Below are 26,218 nucleotides of genomic sequence, written 5' to 3'. Positions count from 1 at the left end.
AGATAAATTTATGTTGTGGATAAATAAACAAAAGGATCATTGTAATTTTGTTTTTATTGGAAAGGAACAAATATGTTTTAAACAAATTAAATAAATTGTGAAGAAAAATGGATTTTAATGGGATCCTTGGAGCTGCATATCATTGACAAGTCCTTTGTAGTTGGAAATATAAGATGATGTTGCAGCTTGCAGACAATCATCAAGATGTTCATCCTTTTGTTGTGATCTGTATTTAGATTTTATGATGTTCATGGCTGAAAAAAATGACTCGCACAAGTATGTTGATCCAAAAAAAAGATGTTATCTTCTATGGACATTTTTAAACAGGAAATCTTACTCTATCCATCAATCTCCAAAAGTTTTCATCACTTTTATATGACGTTTTTTTTTTTTTTTTTTATGTTGAGTCCATACATGAGAGGTTGATTGATCACCCTATAGTACATTAGTACTGTGTATGGGTAGTGGGTTGAAAAAGGAGGTACTTGTTCACATTTGATTTAAATGACTGTATATTGTATATACACTTTAATGTGATATCATTCCTGAGATCTAAAATTTCCAGTTCTACTTCTTTTGTTGCATTTTTAAAGTTTGTAATGAGTTCAGCAATTTCAATCATTCTTAAATCTGTAAAAGGGTTTTTTTAAAAAAAATGATAACATTGGCTCACTGATGCTGAACTGTTGAAACCTCTTGTCAAATTCTTCCTAAAGCACTTAAAGCGATTTAACAAATGATTCTGGGACAAACTCTCTGTTGTCAAACATTATCTTCAGATTTTGGGAACTGATTGAGAGATTTCCACTCCAAATAATATAACCACAAAGTCAGCTTCTCTTTGAATGATCTGACCAAAGTTATAATCATCCAATGCGTTTATCCTTTCCTTTGAGTTCCAAGTTTAGAGAATTTAATTTTTATATGATATCCATAAGGAAACCCAAGTCCATTAACCAAAAAGGATCACTAACTGCTTTTGTTGACTTATCAAATTGCAGGGATAAGTATTCACGTTTTCCTAAGTAATTTTTCAGTTGGACTTGCATGTCAAGGGAAAGTGAGCTCAATTGCCTTGTGATTGTTTTATTTGAAAGCTGCAGGTCTGATATCACTGTCATAATTTCTTGTTTGTATTTAAAGCTCTCAAATAAAGAATCTACTCCTGCAAGAAATGTCTCTTTTATCAATTCACCATCCTAATATGGTTTTTTCCTTTTTGCTATTAAGTGAGTATTTTACAAGAAACAATGGTGGTATTTTTATGCTTTACTATTGGTCTAATAAAAGCTAACTGTTGAGATGTAAGTTTTTACTTTAGTTTACATACTCTTTTCTTTCTAGGTTCAGAATTAACAGGATAGTTGTGGTCAAATGAGTGATTAGTCTTGAAATGCTACTCCACATTATGTTTCTTTATAACTGCAATAGAATTGCCACATACCAAACACATATTTGTCTTTTATATTAACAAAGCAGTAGGCTTCTTCCCATTCAGATTGATAATTACATATTTCCTTTTTTTTACTATCCACATTCATTTTAGTGGAGGACAATAACTGTTTAATACCCAAGAACTGCTCACAGAGATGCACTCAAACTCACTGATACTAACTTTTAGCTGAAGAGTAAAATTTGAAGAGGAAAGACTAACTGCTGTTAACACACTGAAAGCGGGCAACTTTTTATGCAGGATCTTCCTGCACTGATTTCCTACCAATGGATCTCCCACCAGTTTATTTCCTGCAATAAAATCAATAGAATAATAGAGGATTCTGCATGGCTGACAGGCACCTGCAGGCATAAGGTTGGTAACCCCTGTTTTATAGGATACAGCATGCCTAAGTAATTTATTCACGTTTTATAATAAGGTGACAGCAGAATTGGGTAGAGGAAATGGCTACATCATGATACTGCTGAACTTTGCAGAGGCACATGACAGAATACTGTATGGAAAAGTACTACATAAATTAGAGCAAATGGAATGGATATGAGACTGGTGGCAGATAGACATTAGAAATGTTGGAGTAGAATCAAGGCAAATGAGGGTGACTAGTGGAGTGCTCCAGAGTTCTGTACTAGGATCATTATTCTTTGTATATTAATTAATGATGTAGCAGAGGATTTGAAGGGGGGGGGGGGGCATTCAGTTGTTTGCTGATGATGAAAAACTAGGGAGGGCAATAGTTGATAAAGGTGATACAGACATCTTACAAGATTTTTTATATAACGAAACCTGTGGTGAATTCATCACTAAAAACACACATAATAACCATAGTAATGAAACTTTTACACAGATCTTTATATAAATATGAACATTTATATAAAGAAAGTGCTGAAGTCCTACTACACAGACCAAATTTAAACCACAATGATGTTCTTCCTATTCCTAAAGTATGGGAAATTGTCATACAAAATTGTGTAAAATAATCTTTATATATATATATATATATATATATATATATTTTATTTTTTTCAATTTTTTTTTTTCAGTTATATTTAATTTACTTCTATAACACGTTATTGCATGCATATTGAGATTCCATTGTAATCATGTGCCCTAACTGTATGTTATTCCTAGTATTGTTTAAACTATTGTACTGATGATGTCCCAAGATACTTGGGATGAAATATTTACGAATTAAATAGTCATTACTGTGGTTATTACGTGTATTTTTAGTGATCTTACAAGATGATTTAAATAAATTGGCAGTGTGGGCAAAGGACAATAGTTGTCAATTTGATGCTGTAAAATGCAAGGTAATGCACTTTGGGATGAAAAGATTACACATTTGCATCATATTGATGGTACTAGATTACAAGAAATTGATGATGCTAAGGATCTGGGGGTCCTTACAATATGTCCTGAAATTTCACATCTCCAGATGTGAAATTCAGAGGACATATTGCAAGAGTTGGCAAAATAGCTCAGAGGATTATTTGAATGTTGAAGAACACATTGACATGTAAAGATAGGGAGGTTATTATCCCTCTTTATAAGGCTATGATTCAGCCACATGTTGACTATTGTGCAAAGATTTGATCACCTGCATTTCTTGGGGATTGGGAGATGGTGGAGAGGATTCAGAGTTGAGTGACCAAGCTGGTTACAGATCTGTGGAATATTCCCTATGAGGATAGATTGAAGATGTGTGGGTTGCTTGCAGAGTTTAACTGACTGGCAGAGGAGAGGGGATATTATAGAAACTTATTATAGAAAGTTACAAAAGGGATTCTATAAGATTGACACAAAAGAATTTTTTCAATACATGCGGAGTAGGGGGGGGGGGTTACACTGGGAAGTTGTCTAAGAACATGGTTAGTAAGGATGTGCAGACTAGGTTTTTTACTTGGAGAGTGGTGAATGAGTGGAATAGATTGCTAGAGGTTGTTTGTGAGCACCCCAACAGTACATAAGTTTAAGATGTATAGTTATTGTGTTAGTGGATAGGATAGTGTGGGTCTCCCACAGTCAGTCTTTTGACTCCATGAAGTATCTGTATAAATAATAATAATTAAAAGAAGGGGATTGGCTATTAAGACAGCATCATAGGGGAGGGGGTACCAGTGAAAAATTTGAGAATTACAATCTAAATTAGAAGTAATGCAGCATCAAAGGGGAAAAAAAGCATATCCCATAAGTTTATGTTGTTATAGCTTTAAAGTCATTGGAAAATATGTAATTTCTAAAGAATTGCACACAAATGATATATAATTCTTGGAAAGTAGTTAATTATATAGATGAAAATTATGATCTATCTATATAATTATGATCTGGAAATTATGATCAGCTCAGGAGAATACTATCTTTGTCTCATGTTATCAGTTACTGAATAGAAGAGATATCAGTAATGTACAGCAATCTTTGAAAAAGTGCATAAATGAGGCAGTATCGGAATGTATCTCTAGTTCAAAGAACAAATAGGATGGGATGAAATGGATGTGCAACCTTATTAAACAAGAGAGATCCATAAGAAGAAATTGATGTTGAAGGAATATCATGAGAATAAGAGTGAGAAGAGTTATTAACTGTATAATGTGCAAGCCAGAAAAGTTATTATTTTGTGCAGAAAGCTAGATCATTATGAAAAGAAATTGTCTTTTCTAGCTAAAGAAAATCCAAAAGAATTTTATCATTATGCTGCAAGTAAAAGAAAGAATTATTGTGAAAGAATAATTTTACTGAATGCAGATGGTACCCTTGTGTCAGAAGCTGATGAGATTGTTCATTTAATGAGTTCTCATATCACTAAGATATATCAACCAGCTATATGTAACATGGTGTACAGTGTTACTACTACTACAGTGGATGAAGAGATAGAGCTTTTATATAATGAACTAAATTTCGAATCTAGGTCTCTTGGTTAGTTATATAATTGTATAGTTGCTGTGACTTATATTTGAGATATTTTGTGATTTGAGAGTATATATTTCATTTTTTTTTTTTTTTTGTGATGCTGTTCAGCTAAGTGATATGATTTAGAAGAAAAAAAAAATGTATATACTGCTTATTTTGGTTATTTTTATTTATTTATATATTTAAATTTATATATATTTACTTATTTATATATTTTTGTGCTTCAGGTTAAAAGAAGAGTTTATGATAAAATTACTGGGATTTCTGCTTTTATCATTACATGGACCTCAAAGGCCTCTGCCAATCAGAGAGCTGGACGTGCTGGCCGAACTGGAGCAGGACATTGTTACAGGTGAAACTAGAAAATATTTAAACTTGAAATTATTGTTATTGGTATAAAACTTTATTAAGATATGTCACTCATTGTGGTTTCCACTACATGATTAAGTTTACATTATTAATATAGGATTAGAAATGGTATAGAAAGTAGTATATGAAAAGAAAAAATTGGTGAAGTATGCTATGTGAAACATTAGATGTACAGTACATAAAGAAAAAAAATCAGGTGACAATTTACAAAGCAGAATAATCTGACTTCATAAATTAATTCGAAACAGCCACCTCATTTATCTATAGATTCTCAGGTGCTGTTATCAGATCTGGTATTCTTGCACTATGGATCTCATCCATCACATGCTGGTTAAGGAGGTTGTCCCTCAGTAACTTAATAAATTCCTTTTCTCTCATTTTGCAAGCTAATCTTTATCTTCCATCCAGTTTATATTCCAATAGTTGACATCACCTATAATGATAGTCCTCTATGTATTTGTAAGATTTATCTGTTTATTACTGTTCACAGTCCTCTTCAGATGCTTATGGTTAATTGCTATCCAGTTGTGTATTTTGTCCTGTTAATCTCATTTCAGATAGCCTCTAGCTCATTGCTTTTAGTATTCTTTATGGAAATTTCTGCTGTGGTTGGATTTAATTTCTCTGCAGTCATTAGCAATATTCACACTCTTCCTATCTTGTCTGCCCTCCCTGAATACATTGAATGAGTCGCATTCTATTCACATAACAGTATTCTAATCTACCTAGTAGATCTCAGTGATGCTAGTAATTTTTAATCTCACTAATGTACTACCAGTGCTAAGAATTCCTTGCTTTTATTCCTGATGCTTCTAGCATGACAGCTGATCACTAGGATAATGAGCATTCAGGTAACTCTTAAAATGTAACCAGTTCAAACAGGAAATTAGACCAAATTCTAAACCAATTCTCTCATCATGTTTCTGCAGTACACACTTTTTTTTCCTTGATAAAACTAGTCCAATCTTTCCTAAGGTTCATCCTTAACATACTATTTTCGTTTCATGATTCCCTTAATGCACCCACAATTTCAATCTGTTATAATGTATATATCCCTACACTCATGCAGCTACTTAACTACATTAGTTTTGCTGACTATTTACATTCATTCTTTTACTGAATAACAATTTCTCCATTCATGTGCAATCAATCCTACAAATACAAATTTTCACCATTCTGCACTTCATTTCTCCTACACCACTATAACTGAATTCTTTGAAATCCCCATTCTCCACCTCAGCTTTCTTTTGTCATACTGCTGAAAGAGACTGACAGTCTTGACTCTTTTTCTCTTATTTTTTTACATCATTATCATCATCATCAAATTCCTGCCATGTACCCTCAAGGGGTGTACAGGATATGATAGTACTACATGAAAAAAATTACATCATTACTAACTTCCTATCTACAATTTTCCTCCAAATCAGTCTGTTACTTGTGAAGACTCCAATATTATCAGATCTTTTATTTCTATTGTCTACAGCACTTTGTACCGTATCAATCCACCTATATCTTGGTCTTCCTCTGGGTCGTTTTCCTGCCAACCTGACAGAGAACACTTGTTTTGCTAATCTTTCCTCGCCCATTCTGTTTAAGTGACCATACCACCTGAGATTAGCTCTGCTAATGCATTCCTGAATGATGACAATGTCAAGTTCTTTATTGATATCCTCATTTTTAATATGATATTGGCATTGATGCCATCTGTTCACGCCTCTAATCTTTCTCAGGACTCTCATATCTGCAGTCTCTAGTCTTTGGTTAAGTGTTTTACTTCTGACCCAGCTCTCAGATCCATAAGTTAAAACTGGTTTGAATATGGTCTTGTATACAGCTAATTTAGTGTTCCGACTAATTTCTCTCTTATTCCATATGAATTTATTTAATTGGCTTCCCACCATACCAGCTTTGCTGATTCTGTTGTCTATTTTTACATTTAATTTACCATCTTCACTAAAAATCGTGCCTAAGCAGCTGAAATGTTTTACTTGTTCCACATGTTCTCCATTCACAACACAGTTGACATTTCAATGCTGACCTTCATACCATATCTATTACAACAGTTATTCAATTTAGTCAGGGAATCTTGAGGACTTGTAGCGGATTTATTTAGAAGTATAACATCATGTGCATAAAGCAAAGAGCTGACATTAACATCTCCAATTTTGATATCATGTTTAATACCACTTTCTTCATAATGTGATCCATATAGATAATGAATAACAGAGGGGATAATGTACATCCTTGTCTCACACCAGATTTAACATTAAACCATCTTCCTGTACTTCCTTCAATTCTTCATTGCCTGAATATAACATTTTCTATTTATTGCTCAGAAAGATCTCACCAATTTTTGTCTTTTTTGTTTCAGTCACCCCTATTATGTCGATCTGGTACTTATCTAATTCCTCAGCTAACTCCATTTCTTTGCCATTCAGGCTTCTTATGTTGATAGTACTGATCTTTAACTCTGGTGATGTTGAATTGGGGTGTGCTTTCAGATTTGTTCCAGTACCTGACTTTTCACTGTTCGCCCTGGTTCCCTGGTGGAAACAACGGGGGGGGCCTTATTTAACCGGGCGACGCTCCAGCCGAAATGAAATTTTGCCATGTTGTACCAGCATTTTGTATGTTGGTTTAAGCCAATAAGAATACAATTTGGTTGACTAAATCTCAAATTGCCAACCCATCCTCATTTGTTCAGTATCCAGTTAGATACCCAACAGGGTGCACCACGAGAAGGTGAGGATTGGACATTAGATCAGAAGCCCTGGTCGCTTCTCCGCATTCCTTTAGAGGCTATTCGGAGGTCTCCTCTCAGTTATACAGCTTTGACCCTTAAGCACCGGTTATTTTTTTACTTTACTCAATAAGTCTTTCATAACTTCTCTCATACTGTACTTATCTCCTTTCAAGTTATTTGTTTTGACCAACACAGTTATGTCATCGGCTTATTCTACTTGTTTATGTATAGCATCAATTATAGCATGAGTTTTTGCTCCTGGAAAAACATACTTTCATGCTTATTTTCTCCACACACCTTTAATCATGGAATCTCCTTATAATATCACAGCTTTTTTCATCCATTTCTGCTCTCTCAAAACCTTCATTTTCTTTTTATGTGTTGCATAACTTTTCCTACTATTTGTAAAGTGCTTTTTTAGTCTCCAACTCCTATATAGTATGGTGAAGCATTCACCATAGCTTCAGAATTTCCAACATCGTGCCATGGTCCTCTTTATATATATATATTTCCCATGCTTCTTTCTCACCTCTTTCACATCACTGTCTTGCAGTGTGACACCTCAATTCTTCTTTCTAGGTTGTGCCATTATCTGCTATGCCATTCCATCTTGTTTGCTTCCTCTTGCATTTAGTATTCCACATGTGTGAATTTGCCTGTATATACATAAACTAAAGTTTAATGCTTATAAGATATCAAAATATGAAGTAAGTATGAATACTGAAATAAAAGGAAGTATAAATATAAACCTTTGTGGAAGAAGGAGGGGAGAGAGAGAGAGAGAGAGGTCATACTGAAAAACTTTAACAACACAAAATGATGTCGAAGGCATAATAACAGTAAAGTGATATCAAGCATATATAATAATAAAAGAACTTAAAAATCATTTGAACATGTTCATGCTTGACATGATAGGGATTATGTCATTTGATACTCATCCTTGGAGCAGGATGTAGTGAATACAAAATAAAAGGAAAGTATAAATATAAATGATAAATTAGATTTAAAAGAATTTATGGATTATTTTGCATTATTTATGCATATTGCATAGAAAGTATGCTTTCTATCATCATCATCAAATTCCTGACATGTACTACATGAAAAATTTACATCATTACTAACTTCCTATATAAAATTTTACTCCAAATCAGTCTGTTACTTGTCAAGACTCCAATATTATCATTATCAGATCTTATATTTCTATCGTCTAAGGCACATTGCATCGTATCAATCCACCTATATCTTGGTCTTCCTCTGGGTCGATTTTCTGCCAACCTGGCAGAGAACACTTGTTTTGCCAATCTTTCCTCACCCATTCTGTTTAAGTGACCATACCACCTGAGATTAGCTCTGCTAACACATTCCTGGATGCTGACAATATCAAGTTCTTTCCTAATATCCTCATTTTTAATATGATATTGCCATTGATGCCATCTGCTCACACCTCTAATCTTTCTCTGGACTCTCATATCTGCGATCTCTAGTCTTTGGTCAAGTGTTTTACTTCTGACCCAGCTCTCAGATCCATAAGTTAAAACTGGTTTGAACATTGTCTTGTATACAGCTAATTTAGTGTTCTGACTAATTTCTGTCTTATTCCATATGAATTTATTCAGTTGACTGCCTTCCATACCAGCTTTGTCGATTCTGTTGTCTATTTCCATATTTAATTTACCATCTTCAGTAAAAATCGTGCCTAAGTAGCCGAAATGTTTTACTTGTTCCACATGTTCCCCATTCACAATGCTTTCTAAGCTTTCTAAGTATGCTTTCTAAGGAAATCAAATATGTTAGAAGGGAAACGATTTTTTTTTTCCACTTGTGTAATTCACCAATAATTAAGAAAAATTCTATAATTGTTTATATTTTTAAATTTCTAAAAGTATAGTTACACCATGAAGATGGTCACAAGTATTAGTTTTACATGAAAATTTTACCAAAAAAATCTTGAAATTGGTATATTGTTGAATGTGAAAATAAGCCTTACTACCCACCTGAAGTGGGAAGAACATATTACAGAAGAGGAATGTGTGCAAAATCCTACTATAAATGTTATTTAAGAAAATCGTTTGGAGAAGATAGAATTGAAAAATTTACTATAAATTATTAACATTTTTAATAAAATATATAGAAATATGCATATTCTGTGAAACAGAATGGTAGACAACTTTAAGAGTTTCAATATTAAAAAAAAAAAATTAATAAAGGAAACTAACTATAATGGAATTAGTTTAATGAATACATATTACAAAATAAATAGTAGAATATTGAATAAAAAATGAAAAGAATATAGTAAAAAATTATATTAGAATGTCAAAATCAATTTAGAAAAGAATGCTCTACATGTGATGTGTTTTATTTAAAATCACATATGAAAAAAAATATTAGCATTTAATTTAGTAACCTATTTTTGGTTCTTAGACTGTAAAAAACCATTTGATAAAGTTAAAAAAAAATCAGAAGCAGTTTGATTTGTAAAAGAATTATACTTAATATTCTATTGCAATCAATATTTGGCTTAAATCAAAAATGAAGAAAAGGAAATAAAAATGAGAAAAAAAATTTAGAAAACATTATATAAACAACTCTGTAAGACAGATTTATTCCTTGTGACTAATGAAAAAACAAACAAAGAAAAAAAAAAACAACGTGAACCTGCAGCTGAAAATATATATGCAGCAGACAGCAGTAATTAGCTTATTTCTTACCCAGTGATCAAGTATACAGAATTTGACTGTTAATTATGGATATTAAAACCTGAAAAGTTGAGAAAGAAATTTTTTTATATTGATTCTAACCTAAATGTTTCTTGACGAATTTTTAATGGAACTTGTTCCATTATAACATTTATTATACACACATATTCACAAGAATATGGTAATTTTAATTTCAACAAGAAGCTAACTGGTAATCATCAGTGCATCAGCATAATCACAATTAAAACTTTGTTGTATCTTCACCTTGTGATTATGCTGATGCACTGATGATGACCAGTTAGTTTCTGGTTGAAATAAAATTAAAAAATAAAGTTGCAGTAATAAAATTGCTATATTCTTGTGAATATATGTGTATAAAAATGTTACAGATGATTCTTGATTGTTTTATGAGTTGCCACCATGTCATATGAAATCAGTGGCTCTGTTCATCTGGTGACAATCCAGTCAAAATTTAGAAGCACACATAATGTAGTTATACGTATAGACCTAAGGATTTTTTTCAGAGTTTTAATGATACTGAAGATTTTTAACATTTGTTTATAATGGCAGAGAAGAAATTGCTAGATTTTTTCTATAAATATTAGAAGTGAAAATATAGTAAAAAATATTATCCTTAATAAAAACAAAGAATATAATAATAATAAATGGTCTTATATCGTCTATAAGATGCATACATTTTTTTCCTGACTGATAAACACTGTAAGTAGTTAACATGTTTACTTCAACACTGGTGGTTATTTTACGAAGTAAAAATTACCGTAGCTTTAACAAAAGCTTTTTTAAATTTAAAAAGTTTTTAAAAAGATTAAACTTGTGACTATGATATAATTTGAAAGTGCCAAGTTGACATCTGACTGGTGAACTGGCACAAAATTTTTCCAATCCCTGCACACACACACACACACACACACACATATATATATATATATATATATATGCAATATTAATACAATGCAATACTCTCAATAACACTATCCAGTAAATTATTTATCCCCCTATTTTAAATAAAATTTAGGTAATTAAAATATATGGAGCCTCTTTAACGCATCAGTATCAATAGTTACACTTTTTTAAGGAGACCTGGGCTTGAATTCCTGTCTAGGACACACAGAATCTTTATAAGAACTTATCACCTTAATATGAGTTAACCAGTCTTCTATTAAGATTGCATTTTCTTCCTGGAAACTTAGTTTTCATCCCACAAGTAGCATTTCTATTTGTGGGATAAATAGCACTTGAGCATTTTCTTGAATATCATCTATTCTAACTGTCTTTCCAAATTTCAGGTTTCTGGTGACTTTTTCTATGCAAGTATTGATATGCCTCTCAGATGGATTTCTTTCTTTATCTCGTTTACTCTCTCTCCCTTTCTATTTTTTTCCCCCCTTAAATGTCTACCTTTTATCTCATTTAACAGTTTTTCAACTAATAATTACTCCAGACTTTGCTGTGTTCTTTGTCATCTCTGATTACTTTACTCAGTTTTTAAGTTTTTTCAGTAGCATTAAGAACATTTTGGTGCTCTTAATATTTATCTTCTTTATCCTTTTCATAGTTCCCACGACTTATGTTGAGCTACTTACACATAGCATGGCTTTTTACATTTTATTTTATTATGTATTTGTAAAGTTAGTGTAAAATATGTTTATATTTATTTTAGTAGATACAATTTTTTCCTTAATGACATCCGTGTTATGTGTTCAATCATAATAATTTAACTCTCCTGTAACAAAGCTAATATTAATGGCAAATATCTGCTGGATTTCTGCTCAGGACATGAACTTGTTATTACTAACACCATGTTCCAACATAAAAATGTGCACAAATTCACATTGAGAGAAGAGGCAAGGAATAAGAAAAGTCTCATTGACTATGTTATTGTTGATAGTGATGTTTTCTCCCTGGTACAGGACACCAGAGTGTACAGAGGATTTAAAATTGGAAGTGATCACTATTTAGTCTTGAGCAAGATAAAATTGAATTTCATGTTGAAAAGAATAACTTGTTAAAAAGTTTTAAAGCGAATAAAAGTTGAGCACCTCTCAGATGTGAACTGTAGACTAAAATACACAAAGATTATTGAAGAAAAAATGAAAGAATTTGAGAACAGGAACTAAACCTTAGAGATTCAGTGGCAAGCCTTGAAGAAAACCCTGATTGATTCAGCTAGAGAGGCATGTGGTGAAGTTGTCTGTAAGGATAGAAAAATTAGAACTCCATGGTGGACACAGGAAGTTAAAGAGGCAGTGAAGGAAAAGAACAATGCATATCAAAAGTTCCTGGCAAATAAGTCAGCTTTTACTCTTACAGAATACAGAGACAAATGTAAGAAAGCTAAACAGTGTGTAAAACTAGCTAAACAAAAGTCATGGGAGGACTTTGGCAAGAATATAGAAAATAAATATCAAGAAGGTGGCAAAATATTCTGGAGGTTGTTGAAGAAGCTTAGGAATGGAGGAAAGAGTGCTGTAAAAGGAGTTAGAGATGATAAAGGTGACATAAAAACAGGAGAAAAAGATATCCTTGAAGTATGGAGTAATTACTTTGAAAAACTGCTAAATGTAACAAGCAGTGATGACAGCACAGTGGTAAAAAACACTGACCAGGCATGCAGTCAGGAATACATATCCAAACTTGAAGTAGAAAAAGCCATCAGAGGCTTGAAATGTGGAAAGGCAGCAGGAGTAGATGCTGAAGTATGGTGTTATAAAAGTCTTACAGTGGCTGCACTGCATAGTTCAGAAAGCCTGGACAGAGGGACGAATTCCCGATGATTGGAGTAGAGCTCTCATAGTATCCATATATAAAAAGGGAAATAAAACTGAATGTGAGAATTACTGAGGTATTTCCATACTGAGTGTTCCTGGCAAGATCTATGCAAGTATACTTGAGAAACGGTTGAGAAGAATTGTGGAAGAAAAGCTTGGTGAAGAACAAGCTGGATTCAGGCCAAATAGAGGCTGTCAGGATCAAATCTTCACTTTACAACAAATAGTCGAGAAATCATGGAAATATAACAGAGATCTGTATTTAAGTTTTGTCGATTTGAAAATGGCATATGACAAGGTGCCAAAATAGACGCTATTCAATACGCTTCAGTTATATGGTGTCATTGGGGCATTATATCAAGCAATACTTAGTCTTTATTTGAGTTGTAAGTCAGCAGTTAGAATTGAAGGAAGTACAGGAAGATGGTGTAATGTTAAATCTGATGTGAGACAAGGATGTACATTATCCCCTCTGTTATTCATTATCTATATGAATCACATTATGAAGGAGTGTGGTATTAAACATGATATCAAAATTGGAGATATTAATGTCAGCTCTTTGCTTTATGCAGACGATGTTATACTTCTAAATAAATCCACTACAAGTCTGCAAGATTCACTGACTGAATTGAATAACTGTTGTAATAGATATGGTATTGAAGGTCAGCAATAAAAAGACAGAGACAATTAATATAGGTAGAATTATTGAAAATGTCATTAACTGTGTTTTGAATGGAGAACCTGTGGAACAAGTAAAACATTTCAGCTACTTAGGCACGATTTTTAGTGAAGATGGTAAATTAAATATGGAAGTGGACAACAGAATCAGCAAAGCTGGTATGGTGGAAAATCAATTGAATAAATTCATATGGAATAAGAGAGAAATTAGTCGGAACACTAAATTAGCTATATACAAGACAGTGTTCAAACCAGTTTTAACTTATGGATCTGAGAGCTGGGTCAGAAGTAAAACACTTGACCAAAGACTAGAGACCGCAGATATGAGAATCCTGAGAAAGATTATAGGCGTGAACAGATGGCATCAATGGCAATATCATATTAAAAACAAGGACATTAGAAAAAAACTTATTGTCATCATCCAGGAATGTGTTAGCAGAGCTAATCTCAGGTAGTATGGTCACTTAAACAGAATGGACGAGGAAAGATTAACAAAACAAGTGTTCTCTTACAGGTTGGCAGGAAAACGACCCAGAGGAAGACCAAGATATAGGTGGATTGATGTGGTACAAAGTGCCTTGGATGATAGAAATATTATATTTTATAATGTTGGAGTCTTGACAAGTAACAGACTGATTTGGGGGAAAATTGTAGATAGGAATTTAGTAATGGTGTAAATTTTTCGTGTAGTACTATTATCGTGTACATCCCTTGAGGGTACATGGCAGGAATTTGATGATGATGATGAGGTCTGGAAAAGGCATATGACAAAGTGCCAAGAGAAAAGCTATTCAAAATGCTACATTTATATGGTGTTAATGGGGCATTATATCAAGCAATACTTAGTCTTTATTTGAGTAGTAAGTCAGTAGTTAGATTTGAAGGAAGTACAAGAAGGTGGTTTAATGTTAAATCTGGTGTCAGACAAGGATGTACATTATCTCCTCTGTTATTCATTATCTATATGGATCACATTATGAAGGAAAGTAGCATTAAACCGGATATCAAAATTGGAGATGTTAATCTCAGCTCTTTGCTTTATGCGGATGATGTTATACTTCTAAATCTAATTCACTTTACAAGTCTGCAATATTTCCTGACTAAAGCGATTAACTGTTGTAATAGATATGGTATGATGGTCAGCATTAAAAAGACAAAAACAATGAACATAGGCAGAAACATTGAAAATATGAACTGCATTGCGAATGGAGAACCCATAGAACAAGTAAAATATTTCAGCTACTTAGGCACAACTTTTAGTGAAGATGGTAAATTAAATATGGAAATAGACAATAGGATCAAAAAAGCTGGTATAGGAAATCAAAGGAATAAATTTATATAGAATAAAAGAGAAATTAGTCAAAACACTAAATTTGCTGTCTACAAGATAGTATTCAAGCCAATTTTAACTTATGGATCTGAGAACTGGGTCAGAAGTAAAATGCTTGACCAAAGACTATATATTGCAGATATGAGAGTCCTGAGAAAGATGAGGGGCATTAACAAATAGCATCAATGGCAGTATCATATTAAAAAAGAGAATGTTAGGAAAGAACTTGATATTGTTAGCATTCAGGACTATGTGAGCAGAGTTAATCTCAGGTGGTATGGTCACTTAAATAGAATGGGAGAGATGAAAGATTAGCAAAACTAGTGTTCTCTGCCAGGTTCCCAAATATTGATACAAAATTGCATAGAAAAACAGAAATCTGTCTTTATGTGTTTCATAGATTTTGAAAAAGCATTCGACAAAGTCAGACACACCAACTTAATAGAAATCCTTTAACAAATAAGGCTAGACGAACAAGACATAAGACTAATAACAAATCTGTATTGGAATCAGTCAGCTACCGTTCAATTAGACAACATTACCACCAGTGATATTAACATCAAAAGAGGAGTGAGACAAGGATGTGTGCTCTCACCAGTCCTGTTCAACATATATGCAGATGTAATCTTTAAAAAAGCATTGGAAGAATGTCCAGAGGGAATCGCAATAAATGGAAAGATTGTTAACAACCTACGATATGCAGATGACACCGTGCTAATTGCAGATAACATTATGGATCTCCAAAAACTCGTTGACAGAGTATACATAGAAAGCCAAAGAATGGGAATAAATATAAACATCAACAAGACAAAATACATGATCATCAGCAAACATCCAGCCTCATCAATGAAACTGACACTCAATGGGAAAAATATTGATCAAGTGTCAAGATATAAATATCTTGGTTGCTGGCTTAATGAACGGTGGGATCCAGAAATAGATATAAAAACAAGGATTGAAGTTGCACGGCAGTCCTTCATGAAAATGAGAACACTATTCTGCAATAAAGACCTAAACATGGAAGTCAGATGCCGAATGCTGAAATGTTACGTGTGGTCTATTCTGCTCTATGGAGTTGAAACATGGACATTGAAGGCGACAACCATCAAGAAAATCGAAGCCTTTGAGATGTGGCTATACAGAAGAATGCTAAAGATATCATGGACAGAAAAAATTACCAATGAAGATGTCTTAAAATCCATTAGCAAAGCTAAACATCTTGTACAAATAATCAAGAAATGAAAAACATCATATCTTGGACACATCATGAGAAACAGCAAATACCAACTTCTACAAACTATTTTGGTAGGAAGAATTGATGGCAAAGGAACTAGAGGAAGAAAAAGAATATCATGGTTTGACAACATCAAGACGTGGACAGGAAAGAGCAGTGCACAACTGCTCAGATTAGCACAAGAGCGCAGTTTGTTTGCCAAGATGGTCGCTGACCTTCGATAGAAGATAGCACAATAATAATAAGAAGAAGTGTTCTCTGCCAGGTTCGCAGGAAAAAGACCCAGAGGAAGACCAAGATATGGGTGGATTGATACAGTATAAAGTGCCTTAGAAGATACAAATATGAAATCTGATAATGTTGGAGTCATGACAGGTAACAGACTGATTTGAAGGAAAATTGTAGATAGGAAGTTACTAATGATGCAATTTTTCATTTAATACTATCATATCCTGTATACACTCCTTGAGGTTATATATCATGAATTTGATGATGATGATGAATAACAGATTCATTTTTGCAATTTAATATTGTACAATTAAACAACACATTTAATCACATGTTTAATTATTTATGTGCTCTGTTTATTACAATAAACCCCGTAATGAGTTGAAACCAGTACGTAAGTCTAAATAATTGAGTGATCCTGATAATTTTCTATTTAGCCTAAGCTCCACTTGCTCTTTTACAAGAATATCTAATGTTATTGATTTAATGAATAGAACTTGTTATTCTAATTCACTTTACAAAGAGACACATTTAAAAATATAGTGTATCTTAACAGTACCTGTTTTTTGTATGAAAGTAAAATGTGGGGATATGAATGTTGTCTTTATGAGTCATCCAGTCTTTTTCGACTGTTGGTGATCCTGCGAACAAAGGCTCTCCATCCCACTTGGCCTCTTGTCCTTTCTTTCAGTAATTATAAGTTCAAGTCAGTAAGTTCTTTTATGTTGTCCATCCAACTCTTTTGTGGTCTTCCTCTTCTTCTCCCTTGATCTTCCCCAACATAACTGCCTTCTCTAATGATTCATTAGCTCGCATAATATAACCAAAGTACATCAACATCTGTTTAGCAATCGTCATCTTCAAGGATCATTCTGTATATATTCTCTAAAACCTTTTTATTGGTCATTCTTGCATGGGATTTTTAATAGTTTCACACCCATAATTCAAATGAATAGTTTGCTTTCTGTCTTTCTTCTTAATAACCCAACTTTCACATCTATACACTACTGGAAATACCATTACTTTGACAGTTGTAACTTTTGTTGCCTTACATCTCTATCTTTCATCATATTTATCAAGTTTAACATCACTTTTTATCCCATTACTATCCTTCATTTAATTTCATCTTCATATTTGCCATCGTTTCTGATTCTGGACCCTAGCAAATCATAACTTTCAACCATTTCTATTTTATCTCCCTCTATTATAAATTCATTAAAATTGCTAGACGCTATCACTTTTGTTTTGCCTATGTTTAAATTAAGCCCATCTTTGTTATTTTGTCTTAACCAATAGAATCAGCTGCTCCAAATCTTCCTTAGTTTCTGCTATAAAGGTTGGATCATCTGCATATCTTATTTTTCTGCCACCAACCTTAATTCCAGCTGGATCTTTGTCTAAATCAGCCATTCTCATAATATATTCACTATAAATATTAAAAAGGTGACAGCATAGAATGTTGCTGTAATCCTTTTCCACTTAAACACTCTCTGTTTCTCCAAAGACTGTTTTTACTGAACCTTCTTGGTTGTCATACAGCTCTCTTATCAAGAGAATTAGATGTTCAGATATTCCTATTGATCTCATCACAATCCACAGTCTGTTGTGATCCACACAATCAAAAAACTCAATTAATAATCAATAAAATAGATGAATACTTCCTTCTGAAATTCTCCTGTTCTTTCCATAATCCATCTCAATGTTCCTGTACCTATCCCAAAGCTTGCTTGTTCTTGTGTCATTTTTCTATTCACATATGGCTCCAACCTTTGTTGGATCACTTTTAGCATCTTTCTTGCAGATATTTAACTGAATTATTTTTAGAGTCTTCTTTGCTGCTTCTATGACTGTACATTTTGTTTTTTTTCCATAATTCTTTTAATTCTCTTCCTGTCTTCTCCGAACTTTTTAATTTCTTTCCAACTTCTACTTATGATTATGAATACTGTATGATATGCGTGATATGAATGAACACTGCATGAATATGAATACGAAATGAATATCAAATGAAATGAAATAAAATTTATGAGAGCTCAAAAATATACACTATTTGAAAGAAGAATATTTTAAAACAAGTAAAATTAGTAGAAGAAAAGATAAATTATAATAAATAATAACAGATTTGGGCAGAACATGTAAACTGAAAGCAAATTCTAAATAAATATTAAATTATGAACCAGAAGGAAAGAGATAGACCTGAAAAAAAATTTATTAGATTAAAGAATGAAAACAGAACATTTACATTGTGATTTGTTTTATGGTGAATGAGAAATAAAGAGAACAGTCCATTCTCTTTATTTTTATTATTATTTTTTTCTTTATACCTGTTTTCAATGCTTGTTTTTAGAGATTTTTTCCAGTGACTGTGCACTGCCTCTTTTAGTTTCAGCTGATTTTATTTTTAGTGCATTATTAAACAGTATTAATGTTTTTCCTTTTATTTTGTCTTTTTTTATTTATTAATTGTTATTTATTTCATTTATTTATTTTTATGATTATCCATTCTCTTCACAGAAAAAATTTTCTGCACTTCATTGGCAATAGCCATACAGATGTTTCTTTTGTATTCAGTGCATCTACTGCACGAAATCAAATCTGAGTGTATTTAGTGTAACCTCTTGCAAGTAGTGATTTTATTAGTGATTGTTTACTTTCAACTTTCATTTCCATGTTTTGTTTGTATCTTTTTTTTTTTTTTAACCCTCTTATGATGTTTTTTGGTAAGTGAATTCAGCATTTTAATAAGAGACTTGCCATATAAATAAAAATTTAAATTATATATAGAGTGTAGTTTTATGTAAAGATTTTGTAAAGTTTAAACTTAGGTAATTGCATTCTAAATGTAATTTTCTCAGAAATTAATAAGAAGTTATGTAACTTCAGTAAGAATTTAAAGAATTAATTATCAAATAAGACTGAAGAGAGCATTCTTGTACCATGAGTGCATCAGTAATTTGTAAGTAGACTAAAATGTAATTGTAAATTTCATTCTCCCAGAAGTTATTTTTATATATAAAATTTTACAGGCTATACTCCTCTGCAATATTCAACAATGAATTTTCAAAGTATTCTGCCCCAGAAATCACACAGCGACCATTGGATGACCTGATTTTACAAATGAAGGTAATTTTTGTTTTCTATTTAGAGTAAAGCATTTTATGTAGGTACCTTCTTAAAATACTGGTCATAAAAAGAAAAATTACTTTGACTGATATTCCTCCTCAAGAGGTGTATAGTATATGGCAGTATTTCCAATTCTGATATCAGGTTTAATGTCATTCTTTCATAATGTGATTCATGTAGATGACGAATAAGAGTGGAGAATGTGCACCCTTGTCTTGCACCTGATTTTACCTCATACCATCTTCAGTTCTAACTGCTGACATATAACTTAAATATAGATTATATATTGTTCTGTATAATGTTCCATTACTCATTTAATTGTAGCATTTGAAAATTTTCTTCTGGGCACCTTTTTTTTGTGTCTTTTTTAAATCTACAACTGTACAGATCCTCGTTATAGTCTCACGATTTCTCAACTATTTGTTGAAATCTGAAAATCTGATCTTAACAACCTCTATTTAGCCTGAACCCAGCTTGCTTTTCATCAAGTTTCCCTTGTACAATTTTTCTTAGCCTCTTCTCTAGTGTGCTTGCATAAATCTTATCTGAAAAACACTTAAGAGAGAAATTCTGTAATTCTTAGATTCACTTTTCTTTCTTATTTTTATAGAGGAGAACTAAGAGAGTGCTTCTCTAATCATCTGGAATTTGACTTTCTGACCAGACCTTCTGAATTATTCAGCGTAGCTGCAAAACTTTTATACTTGCATATTTGCAGATTGTTCAAATATGCAGCCTTCAGATAGTTTTTTTTTTTTTTTTTTTTTTTTTTTTTTTTTTTTTTTTTGTATTTCAGGCTTAAGATAGTTTTTTTTTGTACTTCATGTATTGATATATATTCCTGTTGAATATTTTCTACCACACTCATTTCACTGCTTGTTTAATTTATCAGTCCTATAAAATAATTACTCCGGACATGTAGAATATCTTTGCCTTCAGGTTTTACATGACTTTCATCAACTTTGATTCCTTTTATATACACTTTCCTCCATGTTCAAACTTTTTTAATGGCATCAATAATCTTTGCCACCTTTGTAATATATATCTTCTATATTCATACCAAATTCTCCACATGACTTTTGTTTAGCTAATTTTACACAATAATAAGCATCAGTTTTATTTTTTTTCTAATTATTAAAAAACAGTTACTGATATCTATTTCAGATTAGGCTGATGTAATAGTGCTTAACAACACTTGAACAAAATAAGCTGTTTATATTTTAGCAATGATATACAGAGGTTATTTTGTTGCACTTAACCCAGTGAGCTGTGAGTCAAGTACGGTGTGTAGTTTCAGATTTTTTTATGGTAGGAATACTTTGCTTTTGTTCATCCTTGATGCATTTCATTCTTTCTTTCTCTCGCATAGTCCTAAATGGACCGTTGGGGCACTCGTGGCTGGTAGGTGATATTCTTTGTTAGCCTCCTCCAATCATCTCGGTCTTTTGTTCTTGATATCAGTTGAGAAAGGGAGGAATTTGTCCATTTTTTGATGTTATCAGTCCATTTTAATTGAGGTCGGCCCCTAACCCTAGTGCTTACTTTGGAATGCCATTAGTCCTCTCCACATGTCCAAACCATTTCATCTGTCTTCTTCTGATGACTATTAGAATATTTTCTCTTTTTCTCCCATCTATTGAATCAATCAGTTTTGGGACATTTTCATTGGTTTCGTGAGCAGTATAGGGAATTCTCAAAAGTCTTCTGTAAGTTTTCACTTCAAAAGACAGAAGTCTTCTCTCATCTTCGTTCAGTAAAGTCCAGGCCTCACAACCATACAAGAGGATAGAATTCATCAAGGTGTTAATTAGTCTTAGTCTGGTTGTGATTGCTATTCTGTTATCTCCCCACAATGGTTTTAACTTCTGTAGGGCCATGGTTGCCTTAGCAACCATGGTCCTACAGAACCATTGGTATTTAATGGTTCTGTAGTTGGTTAATGTTGATTTTTGAGCGGCCATCTTGACTCAACGTGCTTCCTAGATAAGTGAACTTGTTTACATTCTCAATTTGTTTATTGCCAATTTGTATCTTTAAGAATTCAATGTCCGATTTTGAGGTTAACATTGTTTTTGTTTTTTGTAGGTTTATGTATAATCCATATTTTTTTAATGTTCCAAAAACGTGGCTAGTTATCTCTTGTAATTCTTTTTCACCTTCTGCCAGAAGATCGATATTGTCTGCAAAACGTAAGTTATTTATTCTTAATCCACCAACTACTATTCTATTGTCATATTCATGAAGAGCTTCATCTATGACACATTCCAGAAAACATTTAAAAAGAAGAGGGCAAAAGATGCATCCCTGTCTTACCCCCCATTCTACCCAGAATGGTTCACTGCTGTAATTTTTAATTTCAGTTCTCATATCAGATGAGGAATAAAGAGATTTAATAATCCTGATGATTTTGTTGTCAATACCATAATGTTCTAAAATTTTCCATAATGCCTCGTGCCACATTGAGTCAAAAGGTTTTTGAAGGTCTAAAAAGTTGTGACAGATTATTTTGTTATGTTCTATGTACTTTTCACCAAGTATATGTATTGTAAAATTATGGTCGATTGTATTTCTGGACTTCCGGAAATCTGCTTGTTCATCTGATAGTTTGCATTCTATTTTCTTTTAACTTCTTTAGGACCACAATCTACAGAAGTTAAATGCTACATTTATTACTTTTCAAAATTCCTTACATTTCATTCATCATCATCATCAAATTCCTGCCATGTACCCTCAAGGGGTGTACAGGATATGACAGTACTACATGAAAAAATTACATCGTTACTAACTTCCTATCTACAATTTTCCTCCAAATCACTCTGTTACTTGTCAAGACTCCAACATTATCAGATCTTATATTTCTATCGTCTAAGGCACTTTGTACCGTATCAATCCACCTATATCTTGGTCTTCCTCTGGGTCGTTTTCCTGCCAACCTGGCAGAGAACACTTGTTTTGCTAATCTTTCCTCTCCCATTCTATTTAAGTGACCATACCACCTGAGATTAGCTCTGCTAACGCATTCCTGGATGCTGACAATGTCAAGTTCTTTCCTAATATCCTCATTTTTAATATGATATTGTCATTGATGCCATCTGTTCATGCCTCTAATCTTTCTCAGGACTCTCATATCTGCGGTCTCTAGTCTTTGGTCAAGTGTTTTACTTCTGACCCAGCTCTCAGATCCATAAGTTAAAACTGGTTTGAACACTGTCTTGTATACAGCTAATTTAGTGTTCCAGCTAATTTCTTTCTTATTCCATATGAATTTATTCAATTGACTTCCCACCATACCAGCTTTGCTGATTCTGTTGTCTATTTCTATATTTAATTTACCATCTTCAGTAAAAATTGTGCCTAAGTAGCTGAAATGTTTTACTTGTTCCACAGGTTCTCCATTCACAGCACAGTTGACATTTTCAATGATTCTGCCTATTTTCATTGTTACATTTCATTACGTTACAAAAATTAGCAGTATTAAAGAATTAACCACTAATGTGTTTGGTCTTTATTCTTTATAACTCTCTTATTAGTGACTTCTATTCCTGGATCATATGTTTAACTAGATTTAATATGTATAAGTCCTATACATGTTATATTAATATAAAAAAATGTTTCTTAGTAATATTTTATTATACTGATATTTCATTGATTTCACCTGGTTATGTGAAGCAAACACCTTCAGAGTGAAATGAATTACACAAAGAAACATAATAGTGTGACTCTCATGAAGCCATTTGCTTGGAATATGTATAAAATCATAAAAAAAAAATACTGGGCTGTGATACTGGAGTGAATTGAAACTAGCGTAGTTGTTCCCCCCCCCCCCCCCCAAAAAAAAAAAAACATGCTCCAGTTATTGGCTGTTTTATAAAATGTATAAAACACCTATTAGATTTATTTTGTATATACACAAATTATTTTGAGTCTGTCTGGACAGAAGATTTTAGTTGTCGTTTTTTATTTATTTATTTATTTATTTTTTATGAGACTCCCACCTGCTATAGGTTGTAAACATTTGGTACAGTTTGCAACTCCATTTCAAGCTGAACTTTCAGATCACTCTGTTAAAATTAGTATGAAAACCATTTTGCATGCTTGATTTTGATTTGATGCATTTTGTAAGCTAGTTTCTCACCATATTATAATACTTATCTTGCTAATTTAACTATTTCCATATTTATCGACTCTTTTATTAAAATTGAAAAAACAAATGTATATAAATAGATAATCATGATGAACAGTTTCATAAATTTTTACATTTATTTATTTATTGTGATATTTATGTACACTTAATGGCAATTTTTTCCTATGTCTTTGTTAAGTGAACTTAATATAAAGCAAATTAAGTGCTTTATTCATGACAGTTGATGACTGTTTTTCAGTAACCTCTCTGAATGATAAACACGTACAGCTACTATCATAAATATGTCTTAAATAGCATGCTATTCTTTGAGTGAATTACATAAATACAGAAATTGCATTAAAGAGATTGATTATAAGGATAGCATTTGTTTAACTACAATCTGTCATTCCTCAGATGCCATTTTGTCTTTTCATTAGAATTTCTTTATTTCTTATTTAAAGAGGCAGTTTGCTTTTCTGGTTGTTAAGAAAAGCATTAATGATATTTCTCAGTTGACACCTCCAAGGAGTTTTAGGACTCATCATGGGAGGGTGCACTACTTCTACTATACACAACTACTTACCATCATCTGTCCTGCTTAATCCTCCAGCTACATACACCACCACCGCCACCATCAATATGCAATGCCATATACTGCCACTACTACCAATAGTATGTTTTTGTTTGTAAATTGTGTGTGTTCTCTTGGGCTGATTTGTCTGTATGTGGGTTGAAAATCCGAAGTTTCCAGGAGAAAAACCCTGCTACCTTTTTTTTTTTTTTGAGATTGGCTAACTCACCTTTAATTGAAAAAGCCCACATAAAGATTCCTTTATTACAATGAGAATCAAATTCAGGTCTTTTTCAGTCAAAAGATGCAATGTCTCATTGTTTTTCCAATTGTGCTATGGAGGTGCTTAAAATGTAATGACAGGGTCAAAGCATCTTCCCTCAAACTGAGCACCTCACATCACCTTAACAATAACTCCTTGTTTCCATCCCACAATAGAGCATACTGTCTCACTTCTGGATGAAAATTTTCTCTGATTTTGGATTCTAACTCATTCTGTCTGATTGATGATCATATGTTTTCTCCAGAATATGTTATCATACTGACTGTATGTACAGTCAGTATGATAAAACTTTGTAATCATCACACCCTCTGTAAAATGTTTCCTCCAGGAACATTTGTCACGTTTTGAAATAAAATCTATACTTCACCAAGAAGATGCTCTGTCTCTCACTAACTGTTCACTCTAGCCTTAAAAAAGTCATTTGAGACCTAAATGAACAATGAAATAAATGGAAACAGTATACTATTGGCTTATGTGGATGACATTGTCTTCCTTGGAGACTCTTGTGAGGATGGAATGCACACTACATCTAATTCATTCAAGGCACTTACTCACACTGCTTATGAAACCCAACTGACAATACACCACTTGAGTTTTCAATATCTGCCTCACCCATCCTATTCCATTAAAGAAACACTTGAAAGGAACAAAATTTACCACATGTGAAGTCTTATCTGCTGCTGAGGACTGGTTTGTGCAACAAGAGAAAGGTTTTTTCCCTTAGAGGATTGCAAATGATGCAGCAGTGTTGTAACAAGTGTATAACACTTAGTGGTGAGGAAACATGTAGAATGATGTGTAAGTCACATGGTTCTACCTCAGTTCCTTCATGGTGATTATCACAACTTTTCAGCACACTCTCATAATGTGCATTTAAAGGACCTGTCCAGATCAGTCCAACTTGATTGTTGATAATTATATCTTTGATCAAGTGTAATGACCTTAACTATCTAGGAGTCAACATTAACAATTACAATGATATGCATCAAGAGATAGAGGAGAGAATTGAGAAAGCCAATCATGGATATTTTGCAGTTTTGCAACTCCTGAAGTGCAGAATATCATCAAGAAAATCCAAAGGAAAAACTCTTTAAACTATCTACAACCAGAATTACACTATGGCTGTGAAACATGGTCAACAGCAAAGAGAAATAATAGAAAACGTATCACATTTGAAAGTACTGTGAAAAATGTTTGGACCATCTTACAATTAAAAATATATGGGACTGTATGAGTGAAGACATAATGAGGAACTAAGAAATGTGTTTCAAAGACCCAACATCCTATCATTTATAAGAAGCAAACGAATTGAGTAGTTTGGTCATGTTTGGAGATGACCAGTTAATCAAACAAGTTGTTATTATGTTCCATCGAGTCGTTTTCGACTCCTGGTGATTCTATGAACATACATTCTCCATTCAGATCTGTTCCACGCCATATCTTTCAGAATTTCAAAGCGCATTCCATTTGCTTCTTTAACTTGATCCACCCATCTAATTCTTGGTCTTCCTCTTCTCCTGCTTCCATAGACTTTAGCAAGCATCATCATCTTCTCCAGACTGTCATTTGCTCGCATAATATGTCTGAAGTATGACAATTTTTGCTTGATGATCATGGCTTCGAGGGAGCAATCTGGCTTTATTCTGTCTATCTATTTATTGGTTTGCTTTGCAGTCCATGGTATTCTTAGTAAA

General features: G+C 32.8%; 1 protein-coding gene across 2 annotated transcripts in view; it reads left to right on the top strand.

Moving 5' to 3' along the window:
• The window catches only part of kz (putative ATP-dependent RNA helicase kurz), a 304,771-nt gene that overhangs the window by 147,837 nt on the left and 130,716 nt on the right, over positions 1 to 26,218 (top strand). For both annotated transcript variants that reach the window (XM_090413301.1, XM_090413300.1), the window contains exons 13-14: positions 4,585 to 4,709; positions 19,451 to 19,547. In XM_090413301.1, the coding sequence (XP_090269427.1) occupies positions 4,585 to 4,709; positions 19,451 to 19,547 (222 nt within the window). The remainder of the gene's footprint in view (positions 1 to 4,584; positions 4,710 to 19,450; positions 19,548 to 26,218) is intronic.

Source organism: Typopeltis vanoorti, chromosome 24 (genome assembly GCF_054136105.1).
Source record: "Typopeltis vanoorti isolate ZY-2024b chromosome 24, IOZ_Tvanoo_1.0, whole genome shotgun sequence".
Lineage (NCBI taxonomy): Eukaryota > Metazoa > Arthropoda > Arachnida > Uropygi > Thelyphonidae > Typopeltis > Typopeltis vanoorti.
The sequence above is the reverse complement of the archived record's forward strand: the minus strand, read 5'-3'. Positions and strand labels throughout refer to the sequence as shown.